We start from the raw sequence: 20,245 nt of genomic DNA on the forward strand, positions 1-20,245 counted from the left end.
GATGTTTATTGAAAGACCTATTCTCTTGTACGTTTCAGTGTATGTGTTGATGATGACTTGGAGCTCCACCTGCAAATGCACATGTACCTATTGTCTGTGTCCTGTAGCGTAATGACTAAGCTTGGAATGATCTTGATTCTGGAGTGGAGATGATAATTTTTAAGTTTTCTATTCACCCTGCAAGGCTGCATAATAAATTATGTACACTGAGTCAAACAAGCAGAAATTCGGATGTCCAGATTGTAGTCTGACAAATTGGGCTTATGTCCAGAACTTTCCATTTTAATCAGTGACTTAGCTTAGATGCCACAGAAGGGAATAGTGTATAAAACAATTAATGCTAAGGATTGGGTGCTGAAACTCATCAATTGTGTTATCTGATTGAAATGTCAACATATTATTAAAGTTGTTGATTACTTAATAACATCTTACTTAAGAGGCAGTTTTTCATTCAAGCAGTTCCAAAGCCAGTACAGTCATGAGCACAGGTGTTTCCAGGATTTGTTTTCATTTCTGAATCTTAGAATTTGCGACTGTCTTTTTTTTGAAAAGGTACAAATCCTAAAAATTGACAAAATCAGAAAATGCTGGCAGTGATCAGGAAACATCTGTGGAGAGAGTAACATTATCTCTTTCTCTCTATGTGTGCTGCTTCAGCTTCTGAGTATTTATGGCATTTTATTTTTATTTCAGCGTTTATGTCACTGAAAGTTAATGTTCTTATTAGTACAACATTTGTCGATTCAGCTTCTACAAAAACATTTTTGGGTAGACTGTGCATCACAACCACAGTGAAGGCTTATGCAACATCCAAGTTGCTGCAGGTTTTTTCACTTGCCGCCTTTCACATTTCCATATATTCCAGATTTTCTTATGACATAGGAGGAGGCCATTTAGCCTGCTGAGTCCCTGCCAGTGCTTAAAGCAATCCCATTGATCCGATTCCCTGTAATCTATTCTCTCACACGTGCTCATTAACAATGCTTGATTCTCCCACCATCCACCTAGGGTAGGGTCATTTTAAGGTAACCAGTTAACCAACTAGCCACCATATCTTTGGTGTGCGGGAGGAAACTGGAGCACATGGGGAGATGGGGAGCACATGTGCTTATGGCGAGAGCATGTAAACTCCATGCAGACAGTGTCAGAGGTCAGGATCAAACCCTGGTTGCTGGGGCTGTGAGAGCCACGCTATCTGCTGGAACACTGTGCTGTTTAAAAACATTTACATACATTTTGTTTTAAAAGAAAGCAACAATATTAGAAAGGTGTCAGTGAACAATAGGCCTATTCTAATTTATTTTGTTTTATTATTTCTAATTCTCTTCAATATTTTAGTGACAATTATTCTTTTTTCCAGTGAAGAAGTTTCAGTCAAGAAAATCAAAGGCATTTTCTGCTGATCCTTGTCGATGCATGCTGTAATTAAATTTAAATGATATCATGGAGTCCTAGATTCAGAGCATGGAAACAGGCCTTTGGCCAAACACATCTGTGACAACCAAGGTGCCTTCCCAAGCTTGGCCCATATCCCTCTAAACCTTTCCTATCCGTGAGCCTATCCAAATGTCTTTTGAACATCGTAATTATACCCGCCTCTACCACTTCCTCTGGCAGCTTGTTCCATACACCTGCCTCCCACTGTGGAAAACTTGCTCCTCAGGTCCCCTTTAAATCTTTCCCCTCTCACCTTAAACCTATACCGTCTAGTTTCAGTTTCCTCTACCCTGGGAAAAAGACTGTGACCATCCACCTTGTCTATGCCCCTCATGATTTTATAAACCCCTGTAAGGACATCCGTCAGCCTCCTTTGCTCCAGAGAAAACAGTTCCAGCTTATCCAGACTCTGATCATAACTCAAGCCCTCCAGTCCAGGCAAAATTCTTGTGAATCTTTTCTGCACTCTCTCTAGCTTAATCATGTCCTTCCTCCAGTATGGTGACCAGAACTGCACACGATATTCCAGGTGCTGTCTCACCAATGTCCTATACAGCTATAACATGATGTCCCAACTCTTGTACTCTGTGCCCTGACTGATGAAGTCAAGCATGCCATATGCTACCTTCATTGCTCTGTCTACCTGTGTTGCTGCTTTCAGGGAACTAAGTACTTGTACCACTAGGTCTTTCTGTTCTACAACACCCTCCAGGGCCCTGTCATTTACTGCGCAAAACCTGCCCTGGTTTAACTTCCCAAAATGGATCACTTCAAACTTGTCTGAGTTAAATTTCATCTGCTATTCCTTTGCCCACTTTCCCAGTTGATCCACATCCTGTTGTAACCTTGGACAACCTTCTTCACTATCCACCACACCGCAATTTTGGTGTTGTCTGAAAACTTACTAATCATGCCACATACATTCGCATCCCAGTAGTTAATATATATGACAAATAGCAGGGAACCCAACACTGACCCCGATGTCACACCACTAGTCATAGGTATCCAATCTGAAAAACAATCCTCACTAACACTCTCTCTTACTTCCTACAAATCAAAGGTTTAGCCATGAGCACTTGCATGGGCCCTACGTGCCTGTCTCTTTGTTGACTACGTGGAACAGTCCTTGTTCCAAACCTTCTCTGGTACCATTCCCCAACTCTTTTTTTTCTGTTATGTTATGTTATATTAGTGCTGCTTCCTGCACCCATGTGGAATTTGTCATTTTTATCACCTTCTCCACTAACTTCCACCCTGCTCTTAAATTAACTTGGACCGCTTTTGGCACTTCTCTCTCTATTTTAGATCCCTCTTGTCTCCATCTCAGGAGACAAACTATCCACTGACATTTGCTATAAATCCACTGACTCTCACAGCTACCTAGACTACGCCTCTTCCCACCCTGTCTCTTGTAAGAATGCTATCCCTTTCTCCCTGTTTCTCTGTCTCTGCCGCATCTGCTCTTAAGATGAGGCCTTTCATTCTCGGACATCTAAATGTCCTCCTTTTACAGGAAATGTAGCCTCCCTTCCACTGTGATTGATGGAGTTATCTCTCACATTTCCTCCATTTCTGGGACTTCTGCTCTCACTGCACCTCCCTCCAAACAGAACATAGATGGAATTCCCCTCGTCCTCACCTTTTACCCTACTAGCCTCCGCATCCAGCACGTCATGCTTCTTCTTTTCCACCGGCTGCAATGAGATCCTACCACTAGCCACATCTGCTCCTCCCCACCCCTTTCTGCCTTCTGCAGAGACCACTCCCTCTGTGACTTCCTGGTCCACTCAACCTGCTATTTTCCCCTGCAACCTGTAGGAAGTGGAGCACCTGTTCTTACACTTCCTCACTCACCACCATCTGGGGACCTAAACAGTCCTTCCAGGTGAGGCAAAAATTCACATGCACCTCCTCCAACCTCATCTACTGCATTCGGTGCTCCCGATCTGGCCTCTGCAAATCGATTACCTAGTCTGTGCTTGGTCTCCTCTACGTCAATGAGACCAAGCCCAGACTAGGCAATCCATTTGCAGAGCACCTGCTCTCTGTTCGCTAAGGCCATTCCAAGCTCTCGGTTGCATGTCATTTCAATTCCCCTTCCCATTCCCACACTGACCAGTCCACCCTCGGCCTTCTCCACTGCCAAGGTGAGGCTCAACGCAAACTACAGGAACAACACTTTATATTCCACCTGGGTAATCTACAACCCAATGGTGTGAGCATTTGAATTTTCCATTTTCAGGTAACACCTCCTGTGTGTTTATCCTATCGACCCAGATCCGCCCCACTCTCCCACCTGTTCCCATTATTACCTTCTTTACTTTAACAGATTCCATCACTGATAGCCTTTGTGTTCTTGCTTATCATGCTCATAGCTGTCTCCATCTTCACCCTTCCCCACCTGGCTCCATCTGCCTTTTATTTTGTGTGATTCCATTTGTCTCCCAACTCCATCCCCTCTCCTTTCCCTACCGATCTGCATCTGCCTGTCATCTTTCACCCCTTCTCGGTCCATCAATCACCTTTTAGCCCCTGTATCTCCACTCCCCCTCTCCTTTTTATACTGACTATCTTCGCTCTCCACTCTCAGTCCAGATGCAGGGTTTCAACCCGAAGCATCAACAATTCCTTTCTTCACCACCTCCCTACAGATCCCTCAGATGCTGCTTGACTTGCTGAGCTCCTCCAGCAGGTTGTTTGTTGCTCTTGATTCCAGCATCTGCAGTTTCTTGTGCCTCCACTACCACCCTCTGACTCCTTCCACCAAGCCAATTTTATATCCAACTGGCTAGCTCACCCTCTGGACCAGTCTACCATGCAAGACCTTGTAAAAAGCCTTGTTAAAGTCCATGTAGACATCTACCGCCCCACCCTCATCAATCCTCTTCAGAAAACTCAACTAAATTCGTGAGACACAATTTCCCAAAAATGTTGACTACCTCCAATCAGTCCTTGCCTTTCCAAATGCAGGTAAATCCTGTTTGTCAGAACCCCCTCAAGTAACTTACCGCTCACCGGCCTGTAGTTCCCTGGCTTGTCCTTGTAGCCCATCTTAAATAATGGCATAATATTTGTCACCTTTCAGAATTCTGGTACCTCACCTGTTGCTAAGGAAGATACAAAAATCTCTGGCTGGGCCCCAGCAACTTCTTCACTTGCTTCCCACAATGTCCTAAGGAATGGTTGGTCATGCCCTGGGGACTTATCCACCTGTTTGCACCTCAAGACTGCCAACACTGGAATCCTATCCCCGGGAGCAATCAGCACAGGATGCAAGGGCAGAACATTGGCCGGGGGTGTGGGAAACCTGCGTTGTTGAAAGCCCAAATGCCATCGAATATAAAAGAAAAGAAAAAAAGAAGACTGCCAACACCTCCTCTTTCATAATGTCGATACATTTCAGGACATCACTGTTCTCTTCCTTGGTTCCCCTAGCTTCCATGAGCTTCTCCATGCTAAATACAGATGAGAAGTATGGCCTTGCACATAAATGTCCACTGATCCTTAAGGGGACCTATTCTCTCACACTAGTTATGCTTTTGCTCTTAGTATACTGATAGAATCTCTTAAGATTTTCCTTTACCTTATCTGCCAAGGATATCTTGTGTTCCTTTCTTTGCTCTCATTTCCTTGTGCACTAACTTGTATTCCTCAAGAGATTCACTTGTTCCCAGCAGCCTGTACTTGACATATGGCTCCTTCTTTTTCCTGATCAGAGCCTTGATATCTCTTGTCAGCAAGGTTTCCCTAATTCTGACAGCTCTGTCTTGAACTCTAACAGGAACATGTTGACCCTGAACTCTCCCTATCTCACTTTTAAAAGCCTCCCACTTGCTGGATGTCCCTTTTACCTCCTAATAGTGTCTCCAATCAACCTTTGCAAGTTCCTGTCTAATGCCATCAAAATTAGCCTTGCCCCAATTTAGGACTTCGACTTGTGGATCAGTCCTATGTCTTTCTATAACTATTTTAAGACTAAGAGTTATGGTCACCAATCCCAAAGTGCTTCCCCACTGACACTTCAGTCACTTGCCCAGCCTCATTTCCCAAGAGGATGTCATTTAGGCAACTGAATTTGGGCATTAAAATCGCATCATAACTTCATGAGGTCTCCCTACCTAATGGAGGATATACTTATGATAAAAATGTAATAAAGGTTAACCAGAGTGATTCGTGGGATGGGGGAGTTGTTCTAATGGGAAGAGATTAAGCAAACAGGACCTATTAATGAGAAAGCTTGGTAGAGTAGATGCAGGGGTGATCTTTCCCCCGTTTGCTCTGTCTAGAACGACAAATTACTGTCTTAAAATGAAGAGTTGCTCATTCCGGAGTGAAATGATAAGAAATTTCTTCACCCAGAGCATAGTGAATCTTTGGAATGGTCTACTCGCAAAGTCTGGGGTATATTCAAGATCAAGATCAATGGATTTTTGCATATTAAGGGTTAATATAGGAAAGTGACACTGAAAATTGTTTTCTTCTATTTATTATGTTTTTATGCTGCTTGTCGCATGTTCTATTTGAAGGAGTAAGTTTAATTGTTTTGTTTTTCACAGTTCTGGCCAAGATGTGCAGCGAACCAGTGTTGTTGTTAATCTACCAAACCTGATGCGACAGAATACTTCCGAGACTATTCGAAGAGTGGTGCCAAAAATCAGAGTAAGTTGCACTATTGACAGAGTGTCAAGTTTTGGACAATTGAAAATACTATATCAGAAAAATGGCCAAGTACTAATATCAATCGCCTTGCAAGGCCATGTTAACAACATTTGAATGTCTGATCCCACCACTAATTTGCTTCAGAAAACATTACTGCTAAATATTGTAATATTACTATTGTAAATATTAAAATTTCTAGTAGGTCCAAGAACTCTATGAACTGACATATTTAATAACAAATCTTTAATTTGTCATCTGAAAAGTCCATGTGGCTTTATTCCCTGAATTGTTTAGCTTTTAGTGTGTGTGCAACCCCCTCCCAACCATCACCCCTCCCTTCCTGCTGTGTTTTCAATATAAATAATTTTGAGTCTTTTTACTGAAAGAGAAGAGAATGTAGTCTTCTGCTATGCTATGCTATGCAGTCACAATAGATGCTTGTGATACTAGTCAGGATACTATTTATGATGTACTGTAGCATAACAACTCGGTGCTCAGAGTGACCACTGCAGATGTGAGAGCTACATGTAAATCATTTTTCTAAATCATAAACAGTTCTTGTTATCATCCAGTAGCAATGATTAATTGCCCAAGTATTTGCTAGGATTTCTGAAGCCAATCCTATATTTGGAATGTATATAATTCTAAAGTATGTTCACTATAATGAATCGGAATATTTGTTAGCCAAGCTGCCTTCAAAGTCTTCCCCTTTGAGATCGAGATTGTGTATTTGCTACAAATGTGACTGATCAAGTTGTTATAAGGGATTTTTGTTTATATAATACACAATATTACACCGTTTTTTAAAAAAATAATTCATTAATAAGCATATCACATTTATAAATTTGACTAACACTAATTACATTTACACACAAGCAGTGGCTTGGATTACATACTGCATCTGGTATTTATTAGGCATATTGCTAAGTGACTTAAGTTATTTATTAATTCAGCCTACCAAACCTGTACTGGCACTTTGAAAGTGGTAGTGAATCAATCCCATTCTTCTCTATCACTTCTGTGTATTTTCTTTTCAACTAAATATCCAGATTCGAGCATATTACTATTTATATCTAAATGTTGCAGGATGGTATCTCTTCCTTCCTGTTGTAGCATATTCATGGGCAGATAAGATTCAAGTGCAAACTCAGACAGGTAATTTCTTTCAATTCTAGCCTTGTATTTGAGGAAATTAATAGTAATGACTTGACATTTTGAAATTGCATGTACCATATTGCAATTTCCAGAAATCAAAAAAAAACTGTAGGCAAAGGAAATCTGAAATAAAAACAGAAAATGCTGGAAACACTCAGCAGGTCAGACAGCATCTGTGGAAAGAGAAATGGTTAATGTTTCAGGTCCAGGAACCCTTCATTAGAATTAGGAAAGGGAGAAGACAAGTTAGTTTGGGTAGCAGCGAAGGTAAAGGAAGGTGATGGATGGAATAAAAGAGAGATCTCTGATAGGTTGAGACCGGAAGACCAAGTGTGGCAGTAAATGGGCAGTGAAAATCAGGTTAAGCTTCACAAAGAAGGAAGTGAGGCATGTCCAGCAGACCAGCCTGTACAAAAAAAAAGAAAAGAAAAAGTGAGCCAAAATGGTGGCAGACTGAAAATGCTGGTTCTGATAAAGACAGGAAAAAAAAGGGACTTATCTAAAGTTGGAGAAATTCAAGGCACAAGGGATTGAGGCAAGTTGGCAAAATGGATTAAGGGGTGCAAAGGATCCAAAGCGTAATAGCAAACTGGATGCATAATTGGCTTGGTGATGGGAGCAGAGGGTAGTGGTGGATGGTTATTTCTCTGACTGGAAATCTATTACAAGTGGTGTACCACAGAGATTGATGCTGGAGCCTTTGTTGTTTTTAATATAAATGGCTTAGTTGAGAATGTAGGTGGTATGATTTGTAAGTTTACAGAAGATATGAAAATTGGTGGAGCCATAGATAGTGAAGAAGGTTGTCTGAGGATATAGATCAGCTGAAAGTTGGGCTGAATAATGGCAGATGGAATTTAATCCAGCTAAGTATAAAGTAATGCACTTTATGGAGGTCAAATTCTGGTAGGACATATAGAGTAAGTGATAGGGACCTTAGGAGTGTTGATCGTACAGAGAGACCTTGGGGTGCACGTCCATAGCTTCCTGAAAGTGGAAACACAAGTGGATGGGGTGGTGAAAAAGGAATTTGTTATGCTTGCTTTCATAGGCCAAGGTATAAAAGTTGGGACGTTATGTTGGAGTTGTACAAAACACTGGTTAGACTGCATTTGGGGTATTATGTGTAGTTCCTCTCACCACATTACAGGAAGGATGTGGTAGCAATAGAGAGAACGCAGAAGAGATTCACTAGGATGTTGCCTGGAATGCAGGGTTGTACTTAAAAGGAGAGATTGGATAAGCTGGGCTTATTCTCTGGAATGTAGGAGGCAGAGGGGAGACCTTGTGGGGGTTTACAAAACTTATGAAAGGCTTGGATAGGATCGGTAGTTGGAATCTTTTTCCCAAGGCAGGGGAGTTGTGAATTAGAGGGCACAGGTTTAAGGTGAGGGTAGAAATTTAAAGGCGATCTGAGGGGTAAGTTTTTCCACATAGAGGGTGGTGAATATCTGGAATAAGCAGCCAGAGGAGGTGGTAGAGGCAGATGCAATTACAATATTTAAAAGGTGTTTGGACAAGTACGTGGATAAGACAGGCATAGAGGGATATGGGCCAAATGGGATGAGCATAGGTAGACATCATGTCAGCATGGATGAGGTGGGCCAAAAGGCCCTATTTCTGTGCTATGTGTTTCTATGATTGTAAATTGATATTGAGTGTCAATGTGCTCAGATAGAAGATGGTGTGGTGTTCTTCAACTTGTGTTAGACCTCGTTCGAACATTGCAGGAGGCCACAGACAGAAAGATCAGAGTGTGAGAGGGATGATGAATTATAGTGGCAGGCAACCAGCAGCTCAGGGTCACTCCTGTGGACAGAGTGCAGGTGCTCCGCAGAGCAATTGCTCAATATGTATTTGGTTTCTCCAATGTAGAGGGAGTGAAATTGTGAACATCAAATGCAGTGCACTAGACTGAAGAAGTGCAAATGCCCTGCTGCCTAACCCAGCTTGTTTTCTCCCTTTCCCAGTTCTAATGAAGGGTCCTGGACTTGAAACATTAACTGGTTATTTTTCCACAGGTGCTGCCTGACCTGCTGAGTGTTTCTGGAATTTTCTGTTTTTATTTGTAGTTGTTGTGGTTTGGAGCATATGGGGAAAAAAAAATAAATGAAAACTTTTAATTCCCCCTTCCTTAGTTAAAATGTATTAGTACTTTCAACTGTTAAAAGGATTAGAGATACAAATCAAATATTTGCCTATGTTTTTTAAAAATCTAATAAGGGATCAATATATTATCTACAGTGAAATAACCAAGGGAGTCATAAGAAAATTATTTAATGATATGACACAATACTCAATCTTTCTTATGGTATTATTGTCAGACTTGAATAGTTTGCTTACCAGTAATGTGCATAAATGGAATGTATAGCCCAACAATCTTTTTGTAATGTACAATTAAAATTAATCCTACTTCATGCAACTAAGGAGGAAAAGTTTCAGTTTTCCTGCAGCTGAGGCAATTGCAGGTATAGTGGCTAATTGTGTTATTGTTTATTGTAGTAATGTATGTGACCCACATAAAGTGGATTATCCTACAATGACTCTACTTTAAAATACTTTCATTAATGTGTAACCACCTGTATTTTTGTATTAAATAGGAAATATGTACATTACATCGAAAGCATTTTTAAAAAATGTTAACCATTGATTAGTATCAGTGGTTAACATTAATAGTTAACCCACAGTAATATTGTTATTTATAATTTACGGAAATGGGAAAAGTAAGATATTTTCCAGGTATACGATCAATTCTCATAAAATTATTTGTTGTAGGAGGTACTCCATGTTGCAGGGGTGGAGATGCAGTTAGCTGCTGCAGTTTCATTTCTTACCATCTTACAAGAAGAGTTAGTTTCCATTGCAGCTTATATCCACTCCTTTCTCCCAATTATATTGGTAAACCTGGATCACAAAGACACAGGTTAGTTTAATTATTAAAAAAAATACTGAACTATATTCTTAAGCATTGCATGCTTTTAATAGTAGTATTAAAATGTGGTTTTACTTTTAAAATGTCTGATCTGCTTTGCTGTTTTTTTATAAATAACCATTTTTAGAAAATTATGATAAAGCACATCAGAAGAATAGAAAAATGTTGTGGATTGGAAAGTATCTTGTTTTCTTGGTGCACTATGTTGGTTTTAAGTATTGGCTTTGGTGGGGGTGGGGGGATGAGGTAGAAGCAAAAGATTATCCAGTGAAAGCCCAAGTTATTGAACAGCATATGACCAGTAATTCAGGTAATCTTGTTTAATACTGATTTATAGGTATAGTTACAAATTTACAACAAACACTCCACAGTAGCTCTGTGTGTGTGTGTGTGTGGTTTAGGGTGGGTGACAGGCGGAACTGACTGTCTAGTAGGATCGTCAAGGAAGAACTAACATTATAGAGATGGTGAAGGCAGTTGTAATCAACTGTGGGAATGGGGAGTATTGGTAATTGGTTTAATATTGTCACATGTACCAAGACACGGTGAAAAGCTTTTGTTTGCATGCCATCCAGACAGATCATCCCATACATAAGTATATTGAGGTAGTACAAAAGGTATTACAAGATATTGCTTTCTACATAGCTGTTAGAATCAGGCTTTTTAAAACCAATAACTCATTGTTTGTAGAAATGCACATATTAAAAATATTTTGACATTTACTCCAAAGGTCCATTGATAAGCTCATCAGGACTTTTTCCTGGTAATAAATATTCCATTCTGCACTATAATCTTCTGAGAGGTTGAAAAATTTAACTGACTAATGTGAAAATATTTTAGATTAGTACGGTTCTTTTCTAAGATCCAAATAAATGTCTCTATTTTGGTTCCTCATTATAAGCCTATTTTGTTTCAGGATGTAAATAAAGAGTATGTGCATTTGCCAAGAATGACTTTTATATTAGCGTGCAGAACTAGACAAAGGTCCTAATTATGTAATATATTTAAAACCATAATTTTATAGCTTAATTTGTCACAGTTTAATATGTTTGTATTTTGGCCAGTGGTCAGCAATGCATGGTTGGAGACTCTCCTGACTGTAATCAATGCTTTACCAAAGGAAACCATCAGGCAAGAGGTAATGTAAAACAAATACCAGTATTTGCTGATTCCATGTACATTTATATCTTGATGAATATGTGTATATAATTAAAGTGACAACATCTCAACGAAAGATGGTAGGTGCTTGTACTTAATTTGCAGACATTCATTAGAATGGCAAGAATAATATTGAAGTGTTGTCCCTTATATTTGCTCTAGTTAAAGAAAAAATGCTTCATTTGGTCTTTGGGAGAAGGCTTAATGATTAATCATGATTATGCCAGCTCTTTGTTACACCTGTCCAATTTATCCCAGTACCTTCCATTTTTCCTGTTTGGTTTTTCCCCTTGCAGGTACTTATCCAGTTGTTACTGTGGAACCACACTCCTGATCACACTTTCTTGCAGAGATGACATAAATCCTATATTTGTGACTTTTGAACAGTTTTGTTGATCACTTAACTTTCTCAGCTCCTAGGGGAACAGATCTGGATTCTCATATCTATTCATTCAGCTGAAGGCTCTCGTTTAGTAAATCTCTGCACCTTTTTCCTAGGCCCTTCTGGCCTTTAAGCATTGTATCTAGAACTGAGCACCATAGTTTACCTGAGGCTACACCAGTGTTTTATAAAAGTTTAGCATAACTTGCTTGCATTTTGACTTTGGCAAAGCTCAAGATATGAATTGCTTAATTAGTGGTATTCCCAACCTATCCTGCCACCTTGAAATATTTGTGCACATCCATTGCAATGTAGCTCTTTATGTGCACCCACAATGAAATTAGCATGGTTCAGATGCTTTTCATTCTTTCCACCAAAATAACTCCTTTCTCACTCTATGTGCCAAGTGTTAGTTCACTTCTCTAATCTTTGTCCTACTTTACAGTTATATTATTTATGAATTCTGTAGCCCCTGCATATCTTGAAATTATGCCCTGTACATCCAAGTCCAGGTTATTAATATAATTCAGAAGCAGCAGTAGTCTTAGTACTGACCACTGGGGAGCACCACTGTATAGTTCTGTCTTGTATCTGAAAATCATCTATTTATTGCTCATCTCTGCTTTCTGTCCTTTTACCTTTTTGTTTTTGTCATCCTGCCTCTGATCCCTGGACTTTACATATATCAACTTGTTTACCATCTATCTACCTTTTCCAGCTTTCTCTTCAAGAAATATTTTTATATGTAATTTTCTGTGTAATATGGAAATTTTCTTTTTATATTGGAAATCCATTTTTGAATTGCTCCTATCAGTCTCTTTCACCAAAATGAACTTTTATCAAAGTCACAAATGGCATATCATGAGGCTGTAATAAAAATAAAACCTCCCTCCTCATTTCTCTCGACCGTATGTGGTTTTTATTGTAGTTGACCACAACATACTCTCCTGAAGCTTCCTCGTTGTCATCTGACAGGGTGATATTGATTCTGTTCTTACCTAGCCAATCTAAGCTAGTCACTTGCAATGACTTCCTGCTTCTGCACTATTCCCTCTGGCATCCCCAAGGATGTCTTGTTAATCCTTTCCAATGTCTCATCATTATGCTGTTTCTCAGTATCATCATTTAAAAATGCATTGTCCTTTTTCAGCTGTGTGTAGTTGATACTCATCTGCTTTGACTTCACTGTCTCTACATTGAGAGAATGCAAGTCCAGTAACCAGCACTGGATAAAGAAACACAAATTTCCAACTAATTATTGAGAATAAAATCTTATTTTATTCACTCCCCCACCATAAGCTCTGTTTCCTAGCCAACAACTGCATCTTGTACCCCAATAGCTATCTGAGACTGACTAAGGTTATGCACAACCTCAGCGTTATATTTGAACCCAGTGGAGCTACAGACTACATATCCATGCTCTCACTAAGGCACCCAAACTCCATTTATCCCAATTAAAATCACCAACTCTTCCCCCTCCCTTCATCTGCTGCTGAATTCTTCATCTGTTTTTTTTTAATCTCTTGACCTAATTATTTAAACATACTCCTGACTGCCTTCAATGCTGTACTCCTCATAAAACTGAAGTTATTCAAATGTTGCTGCCTATGTCCTTACTTGTGGCATTAAAATCTAAGTTTGCCGATTTCAGAGCAGCCAGTTTAAAATCACAGTGGATCAATCAGTTTTATATTCTTGTCTTGCAACATTTAAAAATTACTGCAGAATTGGAGACATTAGAGTAAAATTGGGTAGTACAAAATACAATTACAACTGGTGAGATTCATCAATATTGACGTGTGGAGTCCTTGTTCAGTACTAGTTATATGCAAAACTATCCAGATGTAACTGAGACCCTCCAACTCCTATTGTGCAGTGCTTCCATTTTAAAATTCTCATCCTCATTTTCAAATCCTTCCCTATCTCCTTTTGCCCTTCCAGTGCTACAACATGCCTAAGTTTTATGGTTCTCCAATTCCCGGCCTTTTGAACATTCCCAATTTTTATCTTTTCATGGTCCCTGCCTGACGAGGACCTAAATTCTGGGATTTCCTGCATGAATCTTTCTGCCCTTCTACAATGGCTAACAATGCGACAATGGCTGACACAAGGGGACATAATTTTAAGGTGATTAGAGGAAGATATCAGGGGGATGTCAGGGGTAAGTTTTTTTACACATGAGAGTGGTGGGTGCGTGGAACGCACTGCCAGCAGAGATTATGGGGGCAGATACATTGGGGACATTTAAGAGACTCTTAGATAGACATATAAATGATAGAGAAATGGGGGGCTATGTGGGAGGGAAGGGTTAGATAGATCTTAGAGCAAGATAAAAGGGCAGCACAACGTTGTGGGCTGAAGGGTCTGTACCATGCTGTAATGTTCTATGTACTGCTACCTTTTTAGAGTGCTCCTTAAAAGCTGTCTTTTTGATTTACTTTGGTCATCTACCATAATAGCTCCTATTGCAGCTGTCTGGCAGATTTTGATTGATTATGCCTCAATGAATGTTTTTATTGCTTTATAGGAACAATGTAAGTATTACTTGTATTGATGGCATTGTCCCTTTAATCTCTCGTGCTTTAATTTTGCTGGAAAGAATTTGTGATAATTTGCCCAAAAGATACGTTGAAAGTCCATGTACACCAAAAACATAGCTATGATAAGGCAGATGAACTTGAGAGCATCGCTCAGCAAATGGAAGTATGATGTTGTTGCTCTCATAGAGATATGGTTAAAGAACGGTAGGACTGGCGACTCAACAATCCAGGGAAAAGAGTCTTCAGGAGTATTGAGGAGAGGATACAAAAGAGGAGGTGGCATTGCAGTATTAAGGAGTCAATTACTGTGTTAAATGAGGGAGGAGATTCTAGAAGATTCTTCAGATGAGACCATGTGGTAGAACTTGGGAACAAGGGGGCAATCACTTTGCTTGGGTTATACTACTGGTCTCCTAACAGTCAGAAGGAGATAGAGGAGCAGATTTACAGACAAATCACTGAGAGATGTAAGAGTAATAGGGTTATGGTAATAGGGATTATGGGATTTCAATTTCCCCAGTATTAACTAGGGCTACTTTAGTAAGAAAGCTGTAGAACCATAGAACCATACAGCACAAAACAGGCCCTTTCGCCCACTGAAGAGGGAGTGTAATTTTTAAAGTGCTTCCAGGAGCACTTTCTGAGCCCATGCACAGATGGTCCTACTCAAGAAGGGGTAGTACTGGACCTAATCTTAGGGAATGTAGCCAGGCAAGTGATTGAAGTGTCAATGGGAGAGCATTTTGGAGCTAGTGACCATAACTATAAGTCTCTTGTGTTATCGAAAGGAATAAGGGAGGTCTGGAAATTAAGGTCCTAAACTGGGACCTTATTGATTTCAATGTCATAAGACAGGACCTGGAAAAAGTAGACTGGAAGCAGTCACTTGCAGGTTGGTCTACATCAGACAAATGGGAATCATTCAAAAGTGAAATATGGAGAATTTCAGTGCCAGTGTGTTCTCATAAGAGTGAAGGATATGGACAACTGTGTCCAAGGAACACTGGATGTCAAGAAATATCGAGGGCTGAGTAAAGGAAAAAAAAGAGAGCATGTGGCAGGTATAGTGAGCAGGAGTATAGAAAGTGTAGGAAAAAGAAAGTAGGAGGGAAAAAAAGGGAGCACAGAACATCACTGGCAGACCTGAGTAAGGAAAATCCCAAAGCATTTTATATGTACATTAAGGGCAGGAGGTAACAGGGAAAGAGTAGGGCCCATTTTGGAGAAAAATGGCCATCTTCACTTGGAGCCAGAGGACAAACAAACAATCTGCTGGAGGAACTCAGCAGGTTGAGCAGCATCTGTGGGAGGAGAGAAATTGTCAATGTTTCAGGTCAAAAGCCTATAACTGGATTGAGAGTGGAAAGACGAGATGGCCAGTATAAAGAGGAGAAATGGAGTGTTGAAACGGGTCTGAGATGATTGATGGACTGAGGAGGGATGTAAGGTGTTAGGTAGGGGAGGGGAGTGGGGCTGGAGTTAGGATACAGAGGCAGGAGAATGGTAAATGGAGGCAAACAGAGAAAAATGAGGGGCAAATGGAGCGAGGTGGCGGGAGGGGAGTGGGAAGTTTGGAGACAGCTGCTGGAGGGAGATGAGCAGGAATACAAAGGGGTGATAATGGGATCCATTAGGGGAGCAGTGAACGGCGGATGGAACCAGGACCAGACAGGAGAAGGGAGCTGCGAGCCTGTAGGTGAACTGTGTGTGTAGTGGGTGGATGGAGCTAGGAGTCAGAGGGGGATGATTGGAGGGTGATGGAAATGGAGGAGGATTAGAAGTGGGGGTGGGATCCCACTGGGGGGGTCTGGTCACCTAAAATTGGAAAACTCCATATCCATGCCATTGGGTTGTGGACTACCCAGGCGGAATATGAGGTGTTGTTCCTCTAGTTTGCATTGGGCCTCATCCTGGCAGTGGCAAAGGCTGAGGATGGATAGGTCAGAGGATGAAGGCGAGGTCTTAACTGAATACTTCTCATCTGTATTCACTATGAAGAAGAACCTATAGCTGGAGAATTCGGGGACTGAGTGGTGAAATTCTAGAACATTGGGCCAGATGAGATGTTTCCTAAGCTGCTTTGGGTGACATGGGAGCAGTTTGCTGGGGCTGTGTCAGAGATCTGTAAATCTTTGCTTGGCCACAAGTGAAGTACCTATGACTGGCAGACAGCAACCCTCATTCAAAAAGGGTAACAGGGATAAAGCAGGTAGCTACAAGCCTGTAAGTCCAGCATTAGTGGTTGGGAAGGTATTTGGGGAGCAAAATTCTGAAAGACAGGATTAATCTGCACTTAAAAAGACAGGGATAAGCAAAGATGATCAGCAATGTTTTGTTATTGTGAGATCCTGTCTGACCAATTTGACCAACTTTTTGAAGAGGTAACCAAAGATATTGATGAGGGTAGTGTGGTGGATGTGGTCTACATGGACTTCAGTAGGGCCTTTGTCCCCCTTGAGAGAGTGGTCCAAAATATTAGAGTCCATGGAATCCAGGACAAATGGGCAAATAGGATCTAAAACTGACAATGATGGTGGAGGGTTGTTTTAGTGACTAGAAGCCTGTAACCATTGGTGTACCACCAATAGTTACAGTGCTGGGAATCCTACATTGTGTACATTAATGATCTGCATATGAAAGTAGGAGATATGATTAGTAAATTTGCAGCTGACACAAAAGTTGGTGATGTTGTTGATAGTTACGAGGACAGTTGTAGGTGACACGATGATATTGATCATTGGTAAAATGGGCCGAGCAATGGCAGCCAGAATTTAATCCTGGTAAAGGTGAGGTGATGCAGTTTGGGAGGACTAATAAGAGCAGAGAATACACAATGAATGTTAGGGCCTCAGAGCATTGAGGAACAGAGGAAGCTAGTTGTACAAGTCCACGGATCCCTGAAGGTGGCAACACTTGTAGATAACATGGTGAAGAAGGCATATGGGAGCTAGGCTATAGTTGCCATTCATTACTTCAAGAAAGAATATCAGTGTGTAAAATATAGTTTGCTTTCAAAAACTCTATGCTAGCTTTTGTTTATCACCCCATGCTTTTCTTAATGCTAATTCATTTCGCCCTGTATATTTGTCTGTAAAGGTTTGCCTCCTCCTGCTGGCAAACAAAAGTGTTCTGAGTGATTTTGTTTTAAGTGAATAAAATTGCAAATCCTAAACTATTATTGTAAACAATATATTTGTCTTCTAGTACTTAAAAATGTTTCTGATTTCAGTAAACTTTTGTTCTTGTTTAGATTTTGTCTCCACTGGTTTCAAAGGCTCAATTATCACAGACAGTCCAGTCACGCTTAGCCAGCTGCAAAATTCTGGGCAGAATTGCCAGGAAATTTGAATCGCATGTGTAAGTGAAAGGAATATTTGCATTGGTGCTTGCCTCCTAAGTGCAACGATCTGATATACATGCAACCTAATATGCTATCATACCTTTAAGACTAAATATTTCAAATTAATAACATAAACTGAAAAGTTGTTTTCTCAAACAGTTTGTTATTATTGTATTCTTGCAGTGACGCTCATGTTTATTGTGTAGCAAATATAAATGACTATTAATAATATGGACTATAATCGTTTCACTCTATTTTCTCCTTATTAAATTTGCATTGGTTATATCTAATATTAGTTATGGAGCAGAATTATCTGTACCTTGTTGTCCAATATTTAACCTCAAGCAACTCCCAAAAACAGAATATCTGGTTTTTTAGTAGGAGTCTGATGTGTGCAATTTAACTGTCGTTATATTTTATTTTTCATTCTTGATTGTCCTTCAGAAGTGCTTTTGGACATACCAAGATTATGAAAGGCATTATATTAATCCAGTCCTTTTTTTCTCTACTTTTCATATTCTGTTTTTTAATCTGCCTTTCATCTTTGCACTTTCCCTTTGCTTTACCCGACCTTTGGTGGAAAAGCTTTTAGCTCCCTCAATTTTAATTGGTGGATTCCCTTCTCTCTCTCAAAATCCATATTTTCAGCCATGCTTTTAATTAGCTTTAAATTCTCCTACTTGGCTCAATTATTATTCTTTAATCTCTCTTTAATGCCTTTGACCCACTTCTAATACTTGGGTGCCCTTCCAATTTTAAGGGGACTCTATAAATTGTTGTAAAATGTTGGCAAGAATGGCTATATGAAGTGTGGTAGCACTATCTGCTCTCAGATCATTTGTATTCCATTAGAGCAGTTTCCTTGCTCATTACTGGAAAGTGAAGTAAAGATTTTGTCATGGAAATGTTTCTGTTCCTGCCTAAAGGCTGCCTCCTCCACACTAAAATTACTACTTATAAATCCCAGAATTATAGATCACTGCTTGTTGAATCATGCAATTTGATCTCGGGTTGCAGCCTTGAGTTGTCTGTCAGCTAACAGGAGAGAAGCATTAGCATGTTTGCGTTGGTGTGTGGCAACAATAAGATAGCCTGGGACAATAATAAGTTGCTCCTTTTTATTTTGAATCTTTTCTCCATTCCTTTATGTGTTGCGAGGCACATCGCACTGAAGTTATGTATTTATTATGACTATATTACAAAATACAGAAACATCTAATAATTGTATTATCTTTGCAGAATAAAGCGTGATATTTTGCCTCTAGTGAGATCACTTTGCCAGGATGTAGAATATGAAGTTCGCTCCTGTATGTGTCGACAGCTGGAATACATAGCACAAGGAATTGGGTAAATACAATAACCTGCACTTCAAACATATGTATAAATCCATGTTAATTGGAAATAGAAATACAAATCAAACAATAAAAATCATAAATACCATAATTGAACAAGTACGATGAATTTAACTGAGCAATTGTTCCAGTTAGGCAATTCAGTGCCAGGTTACACAAAGAAAAATATCAAAAGGAATATGATATAATCTGGTGTGCCTTTTATTCTTAGCATTGCTTATCGTAAGAATTTTTTAAAAACTTTATGAAAATGCCCAAATCTTTAACTATTAGGCATATATCATGAACTATATTTGTGATTTTTGATATTTCAATAACATTTTTAATTTTTACTTCTGATCATTTTTATACATTGAAATGATATAGTTTAAATCTATATTGCATAAGATGTTGCTGAAAACAAGTTTTCCATTATACTTGTACCTCACCATACTTGTGCACATGACAATAAACTTGACTTGACTCGATCCTTACTTTAACACCTAAATTTTAAATTTTATCCCACAAAGTAGTATTTTCTCTATTGGAATTTTAGTTTTGCCATTCCAGTGTAATAGTGTGGGTTTAGCTATCACCTCTGGTCAAGTTTGGGTTGAAGTAAAAATTAAGCAAGCAGGAGCATTTTAAAATGTTGATTATTTCAGGAAGTGAAATAATCTCAGTATGTAGCTCATACTAAATATTGAATTTTGATGATAATGAAAGTAACATTTTAGTACTTTTTTTCAATTGATAGGTTTTAATTGAAATTGCAATTATACCATGGGTTTTGTAATAAATGACTTTGCTGTCAGGAGTGAAGTAGCAGTGCTTGCTGTTGAACTTGAAAGCTGCTTTCAAAAATTGAGTGATCTCCGTGGCATGGCTTACTCCTTTCCCAACACTGGTTGTTGTTGGGTATGATTTCCAGGATCTTTGATATCTGACACTAATGAAATCCTCCAGCCGACCAGAAAACAAGTTTCACTAAAGAATTTCTGCAGATAGCAAATTGTGAAGTAAGAATGTTTACAATGTTTAACTCAAGCATTTAACAGAGCATAAATAACTTATGGGAAAACGCACTTTGGAATAAAGTAGAAACTGGTTTGTCTAAACTTTAAAAATAATTTAAAGTAATTTCTCAAGTCAGATTTTGGAATATTTGTCTACAGAAATAGAAATCAACAAATGAAATTAGTATTTTGGTTCAGGGGTAGTTTAGTTCACCACCAAAAATGTTGTTATATCTCACGCTACAAAATATATTCCAGTGTTATTTTTAAGCAGAATGAATCATTTTTAAATGCA

The 20,245-nt window shown here is 39.4% G+C and overlaps 1 protein-coding gene across 4 annotated transcripts in view; it reads left to right on the forward strand.

Annotated features, from left to right (window-relative positions):
- ppp4r4 (protein phosphatase 4, regulatory subunit 4) overlaps nucleotides 1-20,245 on the forward strand; it is a 98,220-nt gene that overhangs the window by 41,703 nt on the left and 36,272 nt on the right. For all 4 annotated transcript variants that reach the window (XM_052016997.1, XM_052016980.1, XM_052016989.1 and 1 more), the window contains 5 exons: nucleotides 5,994-6,096; nucleotides 10,027-10,174; nucleotides 11,248-11,321; nucleotides 17,514-17,620; nucleotides 18,843-18,950. In XM_052016997.1, the coding sequence (XP_051872957.1) occupies nucleotides 5,994-6,096; nucleotides 10,027-10,174; nucleotides 11,248-11,321; nucleotides 17,514-17,620; nucleotides 18,843-18,950 (540 nt within the window). The remainder of the gene's footprint in view (nucleotides 1-5,993; nucleotides 6,097-10,026; nucleotides 10,175-11,247; nucleotides 11,322-17,513; nucleotides 17,621-18,842; nucleotides 18,951-20,245) is intronic.

This window comes from Pristis pectinata, chromosome 1 (genome assembly GCF_009764475.1).
Source record: "Pristis pectinata isolate sPriPec2 chromosome 1, sPriPec2.1.pri, whole genome shotgun sequence".
Lineage (NCBI taxonomy): Eukaryota > Metazoa > Chordata > Chondrichthyes > Rhinopristiformes > Pristidae > Pristis > Pristis pectinata.